The 19,335-nt window shown below is 51.2% G+C and overlaps 2 protein-coding genes across 4 annotated transcripts; one reads left to right on the top strand and one right to left on the bottom strand.

Moving 5' to 3' along the window:
- Positions 1 to 577: 577 nt before the first annotated feature.
- On the bottom strand, positions 578 to 14,264 carry LOC117651613 (ileal sodium/bile acid cotransporter-like). 2 transcript variants are annotated; one of them, XM_034395776.1, is made up of 8 exons: positions 14,137 to 14,264; positions 2,739 to 3,046; positions 2,307 to 2,451; positions 1,920 to 2,191; positions 1,655 to 1,829; positions 1,312 to 1,574; positions 1,032 to 1,218; positions 578 to 952 (listed from the first exon to the last, which is right to left on the bottom strand). In XM_034395776.1, the coding sequence occupies exons 2-8, from the start codon at positions 3,036 to 3,038 to the stop codon at positions 744 to 746; spliced, it is 1,551 nt and encodes a 516-aa protein (XP_034251667.1). In that variant the 5' UTR covers positions 3,039 to 3,046; positions 14,137 to 14,264; the 3' UTR covers positions 578 to 743. The 2 variants fall into 2 exon arrangements, with proteins under 2 accessions (XP_034251667.1, XP_034251666.1); XM_034395775.1 differs by lacking the exon at positions 14,137 to 14,264 and adding an exon at positions 12,675 to 12,850.
- A 52-nt stretch (positions 14,265 to 14,316) lies between these two features.
- LOC117651612 (pleckstrin homology domain-containing family M member 1) lies at positions 14,317 to 18,177 on the top strand. 2 transcript variants are annotated; one of them, XM_034395773.1, is made up of 13 exons: positions 14,317 to 14,543; positions 14,638 to 14,850; positions 14,916 to 15,043; positions 15,123 to 15,435; positions 15,561 to 15,746; positions 15,845 to 16,014; positions 16,107 to 16,272; positions 16,451 to 16,513; positions 16,736 to 16,854; positions 16,937 to 17,162; positions 17,253 to 17,384; positions 17,459 to 17,629; positions 17,723 to 18,177. In XM_034395773.1, the coding sequence occupies exons 1-13, from the start codon at positions 14,439 to 14,441 to the stop codon at positions 17,846 to 17,848; spliced, it is 2,118 nt and encodes a 705-aa protein (XP_034251664.1). In that variant the 5' UTR covers positions 14,317 to 14,438; the 3' UTR covers positions 17,849 to 18,177. The 2 variants fall into 2 exon arrangements, with proteins under 2 accessions (XP_034251664.1, XP_034251665.1); XM_034395774.1 differs by lacking the exon at positions 16,451 to 16,513 and having other exon boundaries at positions 14,318 to 14,543.
- Positions 18,178 to 19,335: the final 1,158 nt, after the last annotated feature.

The raw sequence follows: 19,335 nt of genomic DNA, 5'->3' as shown, positions 1-19,335 counted from the left end.
TAGATGATCACTTTAAGAAAAGGACTTGTCACATTCGATGATTTGTACAAGATAAAAAAAAGGGTGGTTTGTTCACTCAATTATCAGAAATTAGCCGATTTGATCAAGTTGGACTGTATCTTACTTGTCATACTGGTCAATACAGAATACAACTACGTAATTAAGAACTTACATTAAAAACAAAAGTTCACAACCCTGTTATTTGAAGGATTGAGAGTAACCTCATTGTACATACAAAAGACAGATACTGTACCAAATTGTTACCAGCAAAAAAAATCAAAAAGTATTCTTTTGCCGAGAGTGTTTAACAGAATTAAGTACAACAATTTGTTTTTGTTCACAAAGGAGAAGAGGTACTCACTATACATTTGGTCAGGTCATAAGTCAAACATAAAACAAAATGTGACCTCTTACTTTTAAGTTCCTTTGAGTTAGCAGTTCAATAACACTATCTCAAATACATGCATCAATGCCTTTGGCCAAGACCTTAATGTTCTTCTCATTCGATGAAAATATAAAAATAAGTTTAGATGAAGTGGAAGGGTCTTTAGTAATCTAAAGAACAAGAAACTAAATCTAATGGTACAGTAAACAAGGTTTAATAAAAAAACAACCTGTTTCCTTACTGGCTTAAATGCCCATAACTACTGTATGAATGGTACTGAAGATGTAAGTGCATGAAATGAATAATTTTTAATTTAACATTCCAGCTTTCATGTGCCCGGTCGGAATGTTTTCAATTTCTAATACTTATCATGGTTATTGTTTGATGCTCCTTTAGATGTGGTGATGATTGTGAGAGGTTCCGTCTGGTTTGTAACTGGTGCCCTTTCTTCATCATTCAATTCGTATCGGGCGTTTTTTTTTACAGTCCATCTTGAACGCAACTGCTTTACCACATACCAAAGAGTAAGTGGAATTGGAGTCATGATGGCTACAGCCACAGGAATGACTGGGAAATGTGAAGAAAAATATTATAAGCTGGCAGGTTCCTTACAAAGATCTATGAGGGGTAAAAATTGTGTCATTACCTGTAGTCAAGTCTGCCTCTGGTTGAGGAAGAGCAGATCTCAACATGAAGATAGAGATTCCTGTGTTGTGAACACCTGTTTCAACAGATATTGCCATCATGTCCGGTGTGGGTTGACGGAATACCAAGGCTAGTAACAACCCTGTCAAATATCCACACCAAGGCAGCCCCATGCCAGCTAAAACGATCTGTGACAAAAAATAAGGGGAGTTAAGTAACATTTCAAAAAGAAGATAATATTAGAATGAATAAAAGAGTGTAGAGGAAATATGAATAATTACCTGCCACGAGAACAGTTCAAATATATATGTATTTGTGATGATTGCAAATACGATGATGAAGAGAATGAGAAGTGTAGAGAAGGGTTTCAGAATGCGAACCAAAAATTTGGATATCCTAGGCAAATATCTTTGAATGAGCCATCCTATACCAACAGGTATGACAAGTGCCACCGCAACCTCCATGACTCGTGCATACGGCACAGATAATTTGCCCTCTAGAAATATGTGATGACCCAGAGTGAATATCCACAACGGCATCATGCCTGGAAATAAAAATAAGGAACGTGATTTAACACCGTGGAGAACATGTCTAGCAAGCCCTGTTGCAGAGAATGGCACCCACCGAACGCAGCCAAGGTACTGATGGTGGTCATGGCGATGCTCAGGTTGAGGTTCCCTCCGAGCAGGTAGGTCCAAATGTTGGAGGCGCCTCCACCGGGACTGATTGCTGTGAAGAACATGCCCAGCTGCATGGCCACGTCGTTGGGGAACAACAGTTTCGCCAAACCGAAACTTATCTGCAAACGGGAGCCAATGGAGCATTGAGAAAAACACCAGGCAAGAGACAAAAGCATAAATAAAAGTTGTTGTTGGCGTTTTCCTCGTACCAGGGGCAGTACGACGTACTGTGACGTGAAGCCGATGGCTGGTCCGATGGGCCGCTTGACGGTCTTCTTGACCACGTCCCAGTCCAGGGCGCAGCCGAAGTTGATGAAGATGATGGCGACCAGGGTGGCGACGCTGGCGGTGAACACGGTGTCGATGACGCGCTTGGGCCGCGTCACCACCACGGGCACGCAGTCGCTGAAGCGGTCCGAGGCCACCCCGTTGGCGACGGCGGCGCTCTTGTGGCGGAGGCGGAGACGCACGTCAGTCTTGCCTGCGCGCACACAAAAACAAAATCAACAAGAGGTAAAAGGAGCATAAAAAGAAAAACGTTTTACCACCTCACTCCAGGCGCGGATGCAAAGGTAGGCAACATCGTCCTCACTCACCCAGGGACAGGCCGGTGACGTTGAAGCTGCTGGCCAGCGAGTTGCCGTCCATGCCCATCGTCGCGATCTCGTAGCTCTTGGGGCTGGCGCCGGCGACGTGCTGGTTGACGGCCTCCAGGTAGAGCTCGCCGTCCAGGACGTCGTTCTGCAGGGGCACAGAGGGAAGGCCGTCAGTCGGCTGGTTCCAGCGCACAGTGGACCGGTGCAGTCGGTCAAAACTCTAGGCGCGTTTTGAGCTCCAGAGTCGCTAAGCAGGACTCGAACCGAGCGTGTGGCCCCACCAATGGATTCCTCGTTCGGAGAGCAATCCATTGGTGGGGTCACTCGTTCGGTTCGAGTCCCATTTAGCGACGCTGGAGCTCTAAACGCGTCTAGAGTTTTGGCCGCCTGCGCCGGTCTTCTGGCCCACCATAAAGCGAACTTTGAGCTTACCGGGTCCAAGTCCTCCGTCTTGAAGCGCAGCCTGGCGGTCGCGTCCAGCGCGATGGGCACCTTGCCGTCGCCGTCGTACAGGTCCAGCACCGTGCCGTTGGCCAGCAGCGCGTCGAAGCGCACGTTGAGGTAGCCGGCGCCGGCGGGCGGCTCGCAGTAGAGCGGCGAGCGCGCGCGCAGCCCCGCGCCGTTCTTGGCCACGCCGGCGAGCTGCGCCGCCACGCCGCAGGACAGCATGAGCAGGGGCCACAGCATGATGGCGTACAGCAGCAGGTAGTGGAGCGGCCACAGCGGACACATGGCGAAGGCTGCGGGCGAAGAGGAAGACTGACTTAAGCGACCGCTGTCATGCCAAAGCGTCGAGCGCGAATCCGTAACTCGAGAGGAGCTTGCGAACCGCGCGAATCCAGGCGGTGCGGTCCCGGCGCGTCGAGTGGCGGCTTGGCGGCCTGGCGGGCGTATCGGCGAAGGACCAAGGACGAGCGCACGATCGCAGACACGTCCACGCGGCCAAGGCGGCCAGAGGCTTGTCCGATCCCCGACCTGGCCTTATCGCCTTGATAATGAGGGCTACGGACGCAAAATCACGTAGGAGCGGCTTGATTACAACTCATCCCCCATGATGGACTTGGCGGGCTCGGCTTGCCCTAATCCCAGGCCGTAGGCAGCCGAAGAAATTTGTCGCCAAGGGCCCAGCCCTTTGCTCCTTGACCGTCTGGCATAAGGTGGCCCATCCGAAATTGGGACTCCAATAGGCGACCGAGAATGGAAATGCATTTATCTCCCCGTCTTCGGCGCACACGCGGCGCGGGAGGTGCCCAAGGCCCAGTGCAGCGGTTCTCAACCTTTCTCGGCTCGCGACCCCAAATTTGTAGCCAAAAATTTCCGCGACCCCCAGGAAAAGTTTCACGACCCCACGGGACCCCTCCTTTAGCATGCCACTGCGTCTGATCCGAGGCGGGCATTTTGCTCCCTCAACGGGCAATTGGTCTTTGGACCTTCCTTTAGCATGCCTCTGTTACGGAGTGCGATTATCAGTCTTAGTTTGGGAGCAGTATTGTCTCAAAGTTGGCCAAAACGCTCAGAGTGTCTTAAAAAATCATGTTTTGGGTCGATTTTAAGCAGCCACTGCGTCTGATCCGAGCCGGGCATTTTGCTCCCTCAACGGGCAATTGGTCTTTGGACCTTCCTTTAGCATGCCTCTGTTACGGAGTGCGATTATCAGTCTTAGTTTGGGAGCAGTATTGTCTCAAAGTTGGCCAAAACGCTCAGAAATGTCTTTGAAAAATCATGTTTTGGGTCGATTTTAAGCAGCCACTGCGTCTGATCCGAGCCGGGCATTTTGCTCCCTCAACGGGCAATTGGTCTTTGGACCTTCCTTTAGCATGCCTCTGTTACGGAATGCGATTATCAGTCTTAGTTTGGGAGCAGTATTGTCTCAAAGTTGACCAAAACAGTCACAACGGGTGCTCAAAGACATTTCTGAGCGTTTCGGCCAACTTTGAGACAATACTGCTCCCAAACTAAGACTGATAATCACACTCCGTAACAAAGGCATGCTAAAGGAAGGTCCAAAGACCAATTGCCCGTTGAAGGAGGACGAAATACCGCCTCGGGTCAGACGCAGTGGCTGCTTAAAATCGGCCCAAAACACGATTTTTCAAAGACATTTCTGACCGTTTTGGTAAACTTTGAGACAATACTGCTCCCAAACTAAGACTGATAATCACACTCCGTAACAAAGGCATGCTAAAGGAAGGTTCAAAGACCAATTGCCCGTTGAGGGAGCAAAATGCCCGCCTCGGATCAGACGCAGTGGCTGCTTAAAATCGGCCCAAAACACGACCCCAGCTACCTCGCCGCGACCCCTTAAAATTTTTTCGCGACCCCACTTGGGGTCGCGACCCTAAGGTTGAGAACCACTGGCCCAGTGAGTCACGTGACGGCCCGGCGGGACTGCGACAGAGATCCGCAATTTTCATTATCTCGGAGTGCTCCCGCGAGGCTCGCGACTCAAAGTACACCTCACTGCACTCCAGACTCGGCGCGCCCGTTCGACCTCCACCAGACCGTCCCCGCCACCGGGCGGCTGTTGCAGCCCCGCCAAGACAGCCGTCGAAACTAAGCCGGGTCTACAACCAGGTCGAGGACCCCGTCGACGGGGACGCAAGAGGAGGCGGTTCGAGTGGAGGATTCTCGGCGCCAATCCCGCTAATCCAAAGGGCCGCGCGCAAAGCGTCTAACGACAGCGTGGTCCCGGTGCGCGGGGCCACATGCATTCCTCCGTCGTCGACGGCGTCCTCGCCCTCTGTTTGCTGGACACACACCGCCCCTTTGGCCCCTTTGGGCCCTTTGGCCGCGCAGGAAGGGCGTGTTATGCCGCACGCCGTGCTGTTGACGTGCCGGCCTGCTCCTAGTTCACAGTGACGTCACGCGGCAGGGAGAGGACGCGCATCCCTGCCACTTTCGCACCGCCAAAGTGCACTCCGAAGGACCGTTTCGTCGCTCCGTCTCTCTCGCACCCCTCCGCCACGCCCCACGAGTGCGAGAGAGACGGAATGAGGCACCACACAGTGGGCCAGAAGACCGGCGGAGGCGGCCAAAACTCTAGACACGTTTCGAGCTCCAGAGTCACTAAACAGGACTCGAACCGTACGTGTGACCCCACCAATGGATTGCTCTCCGAACGAGGAATCCATTGGTGGGGTCACACTTTCGGTTCGAGTCCCACTTAGCGACTCTGGAGCTCGAAACGCGGCTAGAGTTTTGGCCGCCTCCACCGGTCCTCTGACCCACTGTGCGCCAGGGCGCTAGCTACGCACTTGTTCACCGAGCAGACCCCTTCAAATGAACCCACCGGCACAACGCGCTCGATGCGCACTTGTTTTCGGCGCTGACGTTCTTCCTGTCGGTTCGGACGCCGCGGAGGGCTTCAATATGCAGGAAGGGGCCGGCGTGCCGCGGTGGCCGTCGTGGCCGCGGAGCGTGTCCCGTCGACGCGGTGCCGCAAGAACATAACAAGGCGAGCAGCGAGTGGGCGGGGAGGGGAGGGGGGGGGGCGTTCCAGGGAATTCCGTCCACCGGGCAGCGCGGCCGCCGCTGACGCACTGCCGGCTTGCCGTCCGTGCCCTCCTCCGAGCCGTGCTCCGAGCATGCACGGCCGCGGGCCGCGGATTCAGACAGAAGGTTCCGGTGTATCGGTTTGCCGATCGCAGACCGCCACCACCGGGACGGACTTGGTGGCCTCCGCGGCGACCGCGACACAGTCCGGGCAGCCCCGCACTCCAAGGCCATGGACGGACGGACGACGGACGGACGCCTACGGCGTGGCCGATTATGATGACGAGTACGCCGTCGGCCACTTGACACCGAGTGCAGCCCGGTGCAAGCCCCGACGACGCCAACGGCGGCAACGACACTTCGACATGCAAATCGCCCCCTCGCCGGTTCATGCATTTTAACAGTGCCTCGCCGTTCGGCCGAGCTGGAGCGCCGAAACCGCCGAAACCGCACCGAATCACAAATTCTTTGCCCGAGAGTGTGAACACAGCTGTGGCGGTGCGGCGTTCCGACACCAGTGGAAAAAACACACGTGCAAGAGTGTAGTTGCCGACTGTCCCACGAGTGTACACGATACTAGAGCGGCTTGCCCGGCCTTGCCCGGCCTTGCCCCTGACCATGGCCGACCCTCCGACCCACTGCAAGTCAATGGGCCCGACCCAGCGGCCCAGGCGGGCAGGGCCGAGGCACCGACACTAATCGTTATCACGCTATCACTGAAAAGAGCGCATCACTCGTAGTAGTGATAGGGGGGGCGTGGCAGCCGATAGTGACTGGCAGAATCAGACAGATTCACCGCATCACACACACACGGCACTATACGCAACATTGGAGTCATGTTGCGAAAAAAAATCAATCACCACTTTCTCCCCGTCCAAAAATTTGAAAAAAAAAAACAAAAAAAAAAACACCAAAATCTAACGAGACTTTGTGCTTTGATGATATATCAATAGAATGCATTTAAAAAAAAAATTGAGATTTTTTTTTCGGCGGATACCAATACCGGTGGCCACAGAGTGTCCTTGACTGCTCTCAGGTTCCAGAGCAGGATGCAGTCAGGATGCATGCCCGCTACCAGCGGTGGCCCCGTAGCAACACAGCGCAACAGTGCGCTACTTTTGACATCGCCCAGTTAAAAAAATATTTGCGGGCTCACTCGCGGAGAACGACTAGATTTCATGCGATACGCCGGCCGAATTTAGCGCTACTCTAAAATAGTGGGCTATGTCGGGCTTTCGTTTCGGCAGAACCTTATCTACTTTAGTTGTATTTTTTTTTCGGTCGCGGGGCGGCGTCCAAGGACTGTATGGATAGAGGAAGACGCTTCCGCCTGTTTGCAGTGCGCCGAAGATCAACGTCTCGCCGACCCGTTGGGCACTCGCTAAATAAAGAGGCGCGCTGCAGGCGACGGGGCACAGTGGGCCAGAAGCCGGTGGAGGCGGCCAAAACTCTAGACGCGTTTTGTGCTCCAGAGTCGCTAAATGGGACTCGAACCGAACGTGTGACCCCACCAATGGATTCCTCGTTCGGAGAGCTATCCATCGGTGGGGTCACACGTTCGGTTCGAGTCCCATTTAGCGACTCTGGAGCTCAAAACGCGTCTAGAGTTTTGGCCGCCTCCACCGGCTTCTGGCCCACTGTGCGACGGGGGGAGGGAGGGAGAGGGAGAAAGAGGGGGCAGTGGGTGAGGTAAGGCAGGATCACGAGACCAAACTATCCTCGCCACACCAACAAAGATCAATTATTATAAAAATCATAAGAGTTTTTTTTTGCACATCAATACAATACACCCAAAACTTTTTTTTTGCTAAATTTTTTTTTTGTAAAATTAAAATAATTTAAGTTAACTTCGTTCCCCGAAACTTCACAGCAAATATGATAACGAGGGGCCGAAATGATTTTTTTTTTGCTCGGTGTGTTGCATGAGTTGGCAGGGCGACCGCGTGACATTCTGCAGTGTGTCGGACGCGTCACGTAACGCAGGTGAATGGGAGCGCGTGCCAAGCCGCCCCCCCTCTCTTCCTCACCCTTCGGCCGGCGCCGTGCCGATAGGGGTCGTTGGGGGAACGCCCTTCGACGACTGGCTTACCGACGGAGTGTATTGCAACGACGAAAAGACCAGTAAAAAGATAAGGGGTCATTCCTGCGTCCACAAATACCGCCCCACTTTGCATAACGCTCGGCGGCGGGGCGGAAGAGTGTCCTGCGGGTGGATTCCGAACATCGCTCTGTCTCTCTCGCACCCCACGGGGCAACCTCTGCGAGTGAGAGAGACAGCGCCACCGTGTCGGCGGAGGCAGCCGGGCGACGGCGTCGCGACGAAACCGTGTGCCGACAAGCCGGCCTTGTTGACATGTCATGTCCTGGCGGGGAAAGCGCTCCCGGCTCACAGTGGGCCAGAAAACCGGTGGAGGCGGCCAAAACTCTGGACGCGCTTTGAGCGGCAAAGTCGCTAAACAGGGCTCGAACCGAACGTGTGACCCCACCAATGGATTCCTCGTTCGGAGAGCAATCCATTGGTGGGGTCACACGTTCGGTTCGAGTCCCATTTAGCGACGCTGGAGCTCAAAACGCGTCTAGAGTTTTGGCCGCCTCCACCGGTTTTCTGGCCCACTGTGCGGCTTGCCGGCTCGGCGACGCACGTCCAGCACGCCAAGAAGGCCGGCAAGGCCCACGAGGGGCGCCGGCCGGGGGAAGCCTCGCAGTGCGCCACGCCATCGCCTTCCCGGTAGCGCCGTCTCCCTCGCACTCGCGGGGCGTGCCGTGGCGGTGCGAGAGAGACGGAGCGTAATCGCTCAGCCGAAGCCGCATGTCATCGCGGAGGGCTACTGGCTGGCACGGCCGTCCCGGTCGCCTTTCAAACTAATGTCAGTCAGTCGGCGCCATTTTAAATGACGGTCGTTTTGGAGGACCTCGAGGAGGCCCTGCACTGGGCCAGGGCCGCCGTGCTGGCCGCGGACGCGGAGGCGGCGCGACACATTCACTTTCAGCCACCAGGCTGGCAGCCCCACGGCCAACCGCCTCGGACACCACATGCATGGTACGGCACCGCGACAGGCGGACGGACAGGTGGACAGACAGACGCATTGACCTCAAAGGTGCCGAGCTCTGCGCGAATTGCATCACACTTAATCCAGCGCCCACTAGGTCAACTCCAGCGCGGCCCAGAATTCCAGGCCAGGCCGCCGCCTGCGGGCGGTGGATACCGTCCCGCGCCACACTGGGGTACGGCGGGCTGGCCTATGCTGCCGTCTGCAGGCGCTGGAGACCGTCCCGCGCCACACTGGAGTACGGCGGGCTGGCCTATGCTGCCGTCTGCAGGCGCTGGAGTAAACTGTGACGCTGGCGCTCCAGAGGTACACGCGCCACACCGACGGGCCTTCCAGTTTCTCCAGGAACCCGCGCGGCCACTCGGGTACCTGTCCACTCGGTGTTTGTTTTGGTTAGGCCCGGCCGACGCCGTGATGCTGCAGGAGTCCAGCAAGGCTCGGCGGTTCACGACGGCGGTCGAAGGTCGCCCAGTCCACGGCAGTCGGCCACGGCTATCCGTCTTATTCGGACCTCTCTCTCGCACTCGCGCGCCGCCACGCGGGGTGCGAGAGAGACAGAGAAACAACGAAGGCGGCTCTGCTCGGAATCGAACGGCAAGGAGCCGCGCCAGGCCCCGGTCGGTACGGCGCGGCCCAGGTTCGGCCGGCGCCTCGACGGGGACCTCCGCTTTCTCCCCGTCACCGCCGTCACACTCGTCAACCTGGTGACTCCCCCGCGCCGTCTGCCATTTCGGCGGGGCCCGCCAGGGCCAGGGCCAGGCCGCTTAGCAGCTAGAAAAGCACAATATTGTCTTTTCCGGCGAGCCGCCGGCCACCGCGTCGAAGAGTAGACTCCTGTCTTTCACGACGTGCGACCGGCCACGGCGTTCAAGTGGCTTATTTGAGTGAGGCTGGATTTGGACCAATCAGCGGGCGCGTCTGCTGCCGCGCTGCCGCTTCCGCGGCGGTCTTCGTGCCCCAGGGTGAGCGCGGCGTGGCGCGGCGCACCGAGCGGTGAAAGTAAGAGTGGTCTGGAGCGAGACGCGAGGGGGAGGGGGAGGGGGGGCGGCAGCAAACAAAGTATGAGGGTCCATCGCCGTTGCGTCACGCCGCGCCCACCTGACTGCGCGCCAGCGTGCCTCCAGCCGCCCCACAGTGGGCCAGAAGACCGGTGGAGGCGGCCGAAACTCTAGACGCGTTTTGAGCGCCAGCGGGACTCGAATCGAACGTGTGACCCCACCAATGAGTTCCTCGTTCGGAGAGCAATCCATTGGTGGGGTCACACGTTCAGTCCGAGTCCCATTTAGCGACGCTGGAGCTCAGAACGCGTCCAGAGTTTTGGACGCCTCCACCGGTCGTCTGGCCCACTGTGCGTCGGGTACCAAAAGGGCCAAAGGGCCGGAAAAGTTCTCCGTTTTAAAAATCGCAGCTGATTTACTCGGAAGTCTCGGGAGCCCACCAAGGTCGCCAAGGCCGTGGGGCACTTCCAGCCCTAATTGTGTCGGATGTAGCAGGGGCGCACGTCGCCCCGCCCCGCCGACGCTTTTTCACTCGCCCCACGTGCCGCTCTCAACACGACCAGCATTATTACCGTGCCAGCGGCACTGCGAAAAAAAAACAACAACCCAAGCGCCTCTTGTCATGGCGAGACATGACAGCTGGATAACCGACATTTGTCGAAGATTTCGACGAGGAAGCTGTCATGAGAATTTCTCAAAGAAGTTTTGAGTGATTTTGCTTGCAAAAAAAAATGCCGACAGCTCCACTCCTTTGGTTTTGTTTTCGCTCTGTGCACGAGCAGAGGTCGCGGAGAGAAATAAAGCAGCCGGCAGAGAAGGTCACCCTTGCTCCCCCTGCTCGCCGCGAACACGGGCCGGCGGGGCGCGGGGCGGCGGGGCGCGGGGCGGCGGGGGCCCAGGCTCCGACACCGCGTCGCGAACCTTCCAGGCGAAGTCGTAGCTGGTGCTGACCTCCGGCCCGGACCCCGCCAGGGCCCCGCCAGACACAACGCATTCAGCAAATTATGGGTCCGCGAGCCCTGCGGGGGCCGTTCGGGTTCGTTCCCGATCGACGTGATCTATCCCAGGGAACGGCCTGCCGCACAGTGACCTGCATAGCCCTGGCCGGCCCTGGCCTACCGGGGCGGCGATGTTGGACCACAACGAGGCCGATTTCTAACTCGCACGCAGACCCCGCGACAAAAAGAGAGGACGAAAATTCGGCCTGGAAAGGGTTGCGACAGGTTGGCTGGGAATGAGATGCGGCAGGACCAGTCTCGCGGTGACACCATGGCACAGTGGGCCAGAAGACCGGTGGAGCGGCCAAAATTCGAGACGCGTTTAGAGCTCCAGAGTCGCTGAAAAGGACTCGAACCGACCGCGTGGCCCCACCAATGGATTCCTCGTTCGGAGAGCAATCCATTGGTGGGGTCAAACGCTCGGTTCGAGTCATTTTCAGCGATTCTGGAGCTCAAAACGCGTCTCGAATTTCGGCCGCTCCACCGGTCTTCTGGCCCACTGTGCATGGTGACACAATCCGCTGGGGCCTTTCTCGGAACAGCAACAACAACAACAACAAGGGACTGGCAACCTGGCGAGGCGCGCCATCAGTCTTATCGGTCGCGACACACCGATTCCTTCCGACTTGCAAATCCCGCGTCGCGTGTCGCGACTCACGTGTCAGCCGCGAAGCCATCCCCCGGCCTCGCACGCCACGGGCCCTTCGGCCAAAGGGAGAGGGAGGGCGAGAGAGACAGAGAACCTACCGCCCGATGGGGAGGGAGAGAGACAGGCCGCACCCTGCAGGTAGCCGCCATTCGCAACGGCGAGTGCGTCACGTACGCACCCACTGCAAAACAGAAATGATAGTCGCGGAGTCCTTGCCCAAGGACTTGTCCTCCTCCAGGCGGTGGCGGCGGGGCGGGCTCGCCGTGCTTTGGAGTCACGTGGCCGCGGAGCGGGGGGGGGGGGGCTTTCGGTGCCGATTCAGGCATTCAGGCGTTCGGGATGCGAAAATAGCCAGAGCGTGCCAGTCATGCCAGTGACGAAACCCCGAGGAAGGAGAGGAGGGCCGTCGTGATGCAAGTCCGCGGAGATCGCCGCACAGTGGGCCAGAAGACCGGTGGAGGCGGCCAAAGCTCTAGACGCGTTTTGAGCTCCAGAGTCACTAAGCAGGACTCGAACCGGACGTGTGACCCCACCACTGGATTGCTCTCCGAACGAGGAATCCATTGGTGGGGTCACACGTTCGCTTCGAGTCCTGTTCAGCGACTCTGGGGCTCAAAACGCGTGAGGGATTTTGACCGCTTCCACCGGTCTTCTGGCCCACTGCAGTCGTGGCCTCGGCCCTCGGCGACAACGCACGCGGGACAAGGACCCAATCACAGCGTTTAGAACACCGGAGAGAAAAAGGGAAGCCGAAGCTGGTGTTCGAACCCGCGACCGCGCCTCCGCCGCGTTCGCGTCTCGGCACGTCGAGGACAACGTGACCGAGGTCAGGCACAGGGCGGCGCGGGCAGGGAACGGACGTGCACTCCAGGAGGTTTCGTCTCTCTCTCTCGCACCAATGCGGGACAATCCATGAGTGCGAGAGGGACCAACAGCACGGGGAAGTCCAGCGCTCCGCCACAGATTCCTGCTTCCTTGAGAGCCTTTCCAGTCACTTTGAGTGCAGCTCGACCAGCAGGAACACATACGCCGCGGATGCCCTGTGGCATCAGATAGGCCGATACAAGTCTTGCCACGCAAATCGCAAGTTTTGCCATCGTTTTTTCGGCCTTAGTGGAACCCTCGCCCACTCACTTCCAGTTGCCACTCTCCGAGTCTTTACCAAGTAACGTCGCCCTTACCTACAGCCTTCGCACTTCGAGGACCGCGGAAGAACAAGTCAGCGGTAAAAAAACTGGTAACACGCGCACACACAGTCACACACACACACGCGCGTGCCGTCGGCAAACGCGAACACAGGGCCGAGTAGCCGAACTACTCGGATGGGACGACCGTCGGCGGCTGACTGTACACTACGACTGAGTGCTGTCTGTGTCTGCGTCGCCCCGCCGGAGTCCCCTGCCCCTCCATGCCCGCCGTGCCACGCCACGCCACGCCACACCGCGCCATGCGGGCCCCTTCCATTGAAGCTGCGAGCATGCCGCTTGCTGCAAGCAAGGCGAACCAGTCGCTCTGGCCCCAACCAGGCCCGACAGGCCCGACACGGCGTCAAGGTTCGAGAGGTTCCAGAGTTCCAGCGCCGCGCCGCCGTGCAGACAGAGAAATATTGAACGCAGGCCTCGACAGGCTCGCCACTTTGTAAAGTACAGGGCCACTTGCAAGCAAAGTGCACTCTTGGGAGAAGTAGAACAAACTTCACAGATCCAAAAACTGGTGCGAAGAAAAATAGTGGTATTATGACCAGGCACACAAATTCAAGTGCTTTGAACAATTTTGAAACAAGTAGCGGTACTTTTTTGACAATCTATCCATTTCAATATGGCAAAATTCTTTTTCTTAGAAAAAAATGTAGATACCAAATATAATGACTGACTTTGGAATGACCCGACTGAGAGAGGGAAGTCCGTTGAGATCGTACTGAGCGTAGTACTGAGGGGTAGCTAGGCTGACTACAGGTCAGACACCTCATGCCAGCCTACAGTCCATTACACAACGTATTGCACAGGGCTAAAAGTATGAGGGGGTGGAAAACCGCCCAAGCAACATCATGTATTAAAATTTTAGATTGAAGGCTAAAACAATTGCTGCATCAACGTTTTGTTAAATTTTGAGACAAGTTTTTAAAACTTTACAGTCAAATATGACACAGTATAGAACAGCACAAAATAAAGAATGTGGACAGATGTTCTGATGCAACACCACTGCACTTCATCAAACATCGCACTGAAGGACAACAATTTTCTGAGTGAAAAGAGTGGAAAATTAGGGAAATGAAACAGCTAAAACTGAGATGTTATGGATCAGAATACACTAAAAAAATTGCAACCATGAGCATCGACAAAATTACCAATTCATCAAGGAAAGTGAATGAAACAAAAATACCCCGATTAAGGTTGTGAGAGAAAAGTAAGATAGCCAATTGAACTCGTTTTAATATTTCCAATCAGGTGTCGAATGTGGGAATATAGGGTCTCGTCAAGGTCAAGGCACGAGAGCAGAGATTTTAGAGAAAGTTATCCACATCTTGGTGAAGGTTATGGTGGAAAGTGAGACATATTCCAGGGAAGTTTTGTCGAAATTGACAATAAGGAGTGGCAAATGACAACCTCAATATCAAGGAAAATCATCCAGAAGAGGACTTACCTTAATAAATTAAAAAAATTCAGTCAGTTCATTCAATGCTTCAACTTTTCTTGTCCTTGTCTTCTTAGGTTGCTTAAGTTTAGTTCCGATTCAGTAATTTTTCATACACAATGCCCCTTGTATAGTTCTAGGCTGGGCTCACAGATGGCGCTGGGCGCCGGTCCCTGTGATTATTCACAGATCTTCCTGCCAATATGCACGCCCCACCTTCCCTCCGTTAAATGCACTAAAATGCCCATTGCTTTGTTTTGGTTAAGGTTGAGAAAGATAAACAATTCATTGTCTTTCACAAGCCTTTCAAAATGAGTCAACTTCTGAGATCCATGCGTTCATCTTTAGGCGGGCGAGATTTGGCGATAAAAAATACGCTTGTGGCCAAGTTGTCAAGTTGTGTCAAAGACCTTCTGGTAAGGAGTCTCAGTGCTGAAGCAGCAACAGCTATCTGTTTATTAATTAATTATCACTTTACTAAGTTTCCTCTTTTCTCTCCTTTGTCATTAGGTGGAGCAAGCGGACCCAGACAGCAATGATGACAACTCTTCTGAAGCAGTCAGCTCATTGTGCACTGCTCTGGAAGCCATATTCATTCATGGCTTGAAAGAAAGTTTTATTCAGAGAGTCTCGCAAGCAGTGATGTCTGATTTAGATGCCCGACCTGACCCTAACTTTTGGGGTCCTTTACTTGAAGTTTCTCATAGGGACGTTATAGATGAGGTAGGTTATTCAAATTCAAATTATGGTAGTTTTTGTGGAAACTCATTTTCTCTTTCTTTCGAAAGGTAATGAAATTAAGTTTGGTTCAAACGGATGTTGGACGATCAAGAGCTTGGTTACGCTTAGCATTGAACGAAGGTGTTTTGTCAAGATACTTAGAAGCTATGAGGAGTGATGGACAACGGGCACTAAGGTACATGGATTTTTCAAAATCTACTTTTCTTCTTTTTCTTGTAAGGTGGAACAAAAACCAATTTGAAATTTTATTGCAGTCACTACTACCGGAAAGGTGCACTTCTGCGCGATGTTGAAAATTTGGAACTTGTACAGCGATTTTTAGAAGGGATTGAATCTTTTCCGTTCAACTTGCCCGTAAATTCTAGTCTGCTTGATGTGTGGACCCTTCAGCCACTACTCCAAGCAGGATTGTGGACGCCGCCAATCAGGCCCTCCGCCTCTAAAGATGCGGTTGCTGTTGCCACAGATGTTGCCCAGATTCTAGAGAGAGAGGAACAAGACTCATTAAATTCTGATGCAGTATCTGTTGCATCATTTGCATCCCACAATAGCTTTGTCCATAGTCCAGTAAGTTACAAATATTCATTTTTATGATTCTCAGTGATGATATTTTTATGATCACCAATATTATGATTTGTTTGAATTGTTTATGTTACGTTTTACACAATTTTTAATATTCTAAGAGTTTACAGATGATGGCATTAAATGAAGAGGAGGCTTTGAAAATAATTCTTGGGACTCCAGTTAATGAAACACCTATTGCAGCTAAACTAAGAGCTGAAGAAAGCAATGCAGAAAAAGGTGATACAAATGACACAAAATTACCTCCGGAAAAAAGCATAGACCCTGCTAGTTGTGAAGAGTCTAAGCCCGAATCGGTAAGTGAATGAGATTTATTGTCTCCGTCCCTTCAATTTTGTTTTAAGCTCAGTTAGTTGACTGACTGGTAGTGCCTTTTCTTTGCCCTCACACACAGACCGAGCCAACCACAGAGGGAGAGCAGAGAAAGGAAAAGGAATCTGAGGATGAGGGCAATGCTTCAATGGGTAACTCCATTATCGGTCGTCTAGGGTGGTCCTCATCCTTCGAAGAAACTATGTCAGATTCAGGTGTGAATCAAGAAGAGGCAAATAAAGAGAAAGTTAGGTAATTGTGGACCCTTTAGAAACTTTGTTATTTGTATGTTATTTGAACAAATTGTTGCAAGGTACTTTTCATACCTGTAATGTGTTTTCTAGCAAAGTCCATTCCAAGAAAAAGCTGGAGAGCTATCATTCACTTATAGAAAGTTACAATACTGCTTCATCTTCTGGGAACAACTTGCCAGATTTAAATGACTTTCTGTCAAAGTTTGAGCCAAACAGCTTTTCCAGTCCATTTGCCTCACTTGCTCAGGAAACCGATGTAAGTTGTGTTTCCAAACAATTACCAATGTTTTGTGTCTCTTTTGGGAAATCATGTCATTTATGGTGACAGTGCATGTTAATTTTGTGATGTTAGGGTCTGTTCATGGTTTGCTTTGAACATTTCTCTGTGATATCTATGCATGTATTCCATTCATAAACTTATCACTTTACTACAGCTATCATACCCTCAAGATCTTGGATTTGAGATTATTGATACTACTCCTGCAACATGTGAGCCTGTGAGTACGAGTAATTCCACCTATTACTGCGATTAATTATTTCTTCTTTTGCATGATTTTTTGTACATGAGAATGGATGTCATTTATCATATGTAGTTCTTGGGAATTAGTTGTGTTTATGTTTGTTACATGTGGTTCATTTTTAAAATATGCTCATGCTATTGTTTTCTACAGTGTTATTGTTGTTTTGTACTGAAGCTGTCTTGTGTCTTTTTTATCCAGCAATTTGGTAATCTCTTAAAACAATTGACAAAACTACCCCATGAACTTGGACTGGATGCTCAACAATACACGTGCTTTGGTTGCGCTCAGCCCATAGGATTCACCTTTGGTGCCCCACGGTACTGTGTCTCACATGTGCAGAAAACTGATAAAATCTTTAGTGAGCTTGTCTTTTAATTGATTGCCATTTATCAATTGCAGGTTGTGTGGATTAACCGGCCATTACTTTTGTGATGACTGCACTGTTCTTTCGGGAGATGAATGGATTGTACCAGCCCGAGTTTTGTTGAACTGGGATTACAAGCGATATACTGTATCCAAAAGGGCAGCCTCTTTTTTGTCAGAAATTCAGCATCATCCTCTTCTAGATTTGAAGAGTCTTAACCCATTTCTCTACCTTACTGTTGATGAGGTATCTGAGCTCCAGGTGTGTGTTTACCATTGTCTCCAAAACAAAATTGAGTTCATTGCGAGAAAACATACATTCTACTAGTGTTGTCAATAATTTTCATTGCAGAAACTGAGAAATCAACTAAATTTGCTCCGGGCTTATCTATTCACATGTCGAGAACCTGTTATTGAAGAGCTTCAGAAAATGGTTTGGCCAAGAGAATACCTTTATGAACATGTGCATCTGTATTCAGTTTCTGTAAGTCTGGTAATGGTCACATTATATCCTAATTTTTGAATGAAATCTGATGGACTTTTACCCTGTACTTTTAGGATCTTCTTCAAATACCCAGTGGTATCTTAGCCCAACATTTGAAACATGTTATTACCTTTGCACGCAATCATGTCTACAATTGTAGATTGTGTTCTCAGAAAGGATTCTTCTGTGAAGTCTGTGACAACCCAAAGATAATTTATCCCTTTGATACAGAAAACACATATAGGGTAAGTGTAAGCCTCTCTGTGTGAGAGAGAGACAGATGTAAGAGAGGCGAGGCTGATAGTGTCATTTGATTCCTTTCTTTTTATTTTTTACAGTGCAAAGGATGTAGTGCAGTTTTTCATGCAACGTGCTTGAAGGAAAATTTACCATGCCCGAAATGTGAGCGCAGGAAAAGAAGAATTGAAGATTCTACAACGGCTGACAAATGTATTGAAGTATGATGCGCTGGTAAAGTGAGTCTAGGGTCTTACAAATTATCTGGGTTCGTTACTTATTTATTATCCTTGTAAGTCGAAACTTGGGGCCAATCACCCTCAAATGTTATTACTAAACCGTAAACCGGAAAAACTTTGGCCCATGGGCTAGAAATTCAATTTAAGTTCGGCTCATAACTTAAATCACATTTTTAGTTGCTGGGCCAAAGGTAACTCGGTTTTCAGAAGTACAGATTCTAATTTATTGATGAATGTTAAACTCATTGTGATGTTCCTTCTGGAAGGATATATTTTTTATGTTTAAAAATATATATTATTTATTAAAGTTTTCAAAACGTTAAAAAACCATGATGTGTTGCCTACATCTTCGGGCATTTTGGGAAAAGTGAAGAGTGCGTCTATTTAAGTAAAGGAGTCATTTGATGTTTTAGGGAACATTCTTTATTTTTTATGATAAAATATATTATTTCAATGCCATTGGTTCTGGGGACTTTCACATCCACAAAGATTTTCTTTTACAATATTCAATTTTTGTAAACTTTATATGATAATCATATCTTACATATTTTAAAAGCTACTTAACAAGTAATACTGGTGAGAAAATCAATTCAATGCAATTTTCTTTCAGAGTGATTTTGAACCAACATTCCAATGACAAACTACTCAGTGTCTGATTTCTGAACTCACCCACCCAGGCTTACTGAAACTTCTATTTCTTATGTTGGAATGTTACACAGAAGTTTAGGTACAATTTGAACCATTTTGAGCCTTCTGATGGTTTATACAGTTGTCATGAATCCAAAATGGAAGACATCAATTACATGAGACAATGCTATACAAGATAAAAGTATTAGTAACCAGTGTGTTTATACTGTGAATATTGCACATAATAGAACTGAAACTGTGTTCCTCAGTCTTTGGAACACTTATCAGGATATCACAAGCTATAACCCTTTTACATAAAACAACAGTCAGGGTAATTAACAATTTGCCTGCATACTTTTCATTTTTTTATGGGACTTTTCGAACAATAAATAAAAAAAATAAACATATCACATATCACTCTATATGAGCTTGGCAGCTAGCAGCTCGTCAAGAATAGGTAGCTGAAGAGAAAGGCCCCCAGCCTATCAAAAAGAATATTTGACAAAATTAGAAATTACTGACAAGGGAACGTTTTCAGGTGTCAGGAGCCGATTGCTCCCATACTTTGGGATCTTAAAGACCATTTCAAGAAAGAATTTTCGGCACCCACAGTTCGTGCTAAAAGTCACTACAACGCCCTAAAATGAAAGTTCAAGGTCAGGGCCGGCCCGTTTTGGCCAAGCCGTCGGACGGCGGCCAGTGGCCAGTCAGTCGGGTCACACGGCGAAAGTGCGTGTGTCACTTCGAGTTGTCACTCCTAGTGTTGCTAGGCCACTAGGCCGTTGGCATTGCCACCGCGGGTCATACCGAAATCCACCCCACCACTGTTTGGTCAAACCTGAACAGTA

Source organism: Thrips palmi, unplaced genomic scaffold, assembly GCF_012932325.1.
Source record: "Thrips palmi isolate BJ-2018 unplaced genomic scaffold, TpBJ-2018v1 HiC_scaffold_6, whole genome shotgun sequence".
NCBI lineage: Eukaryota > Metazoa > Arthropoda > Insecta > Thysanoptera > Thripidae > Thrips > Thrips palmi.
This window is presented reverse-complemented; position numbering and strand designations above follow the sequence as displayed.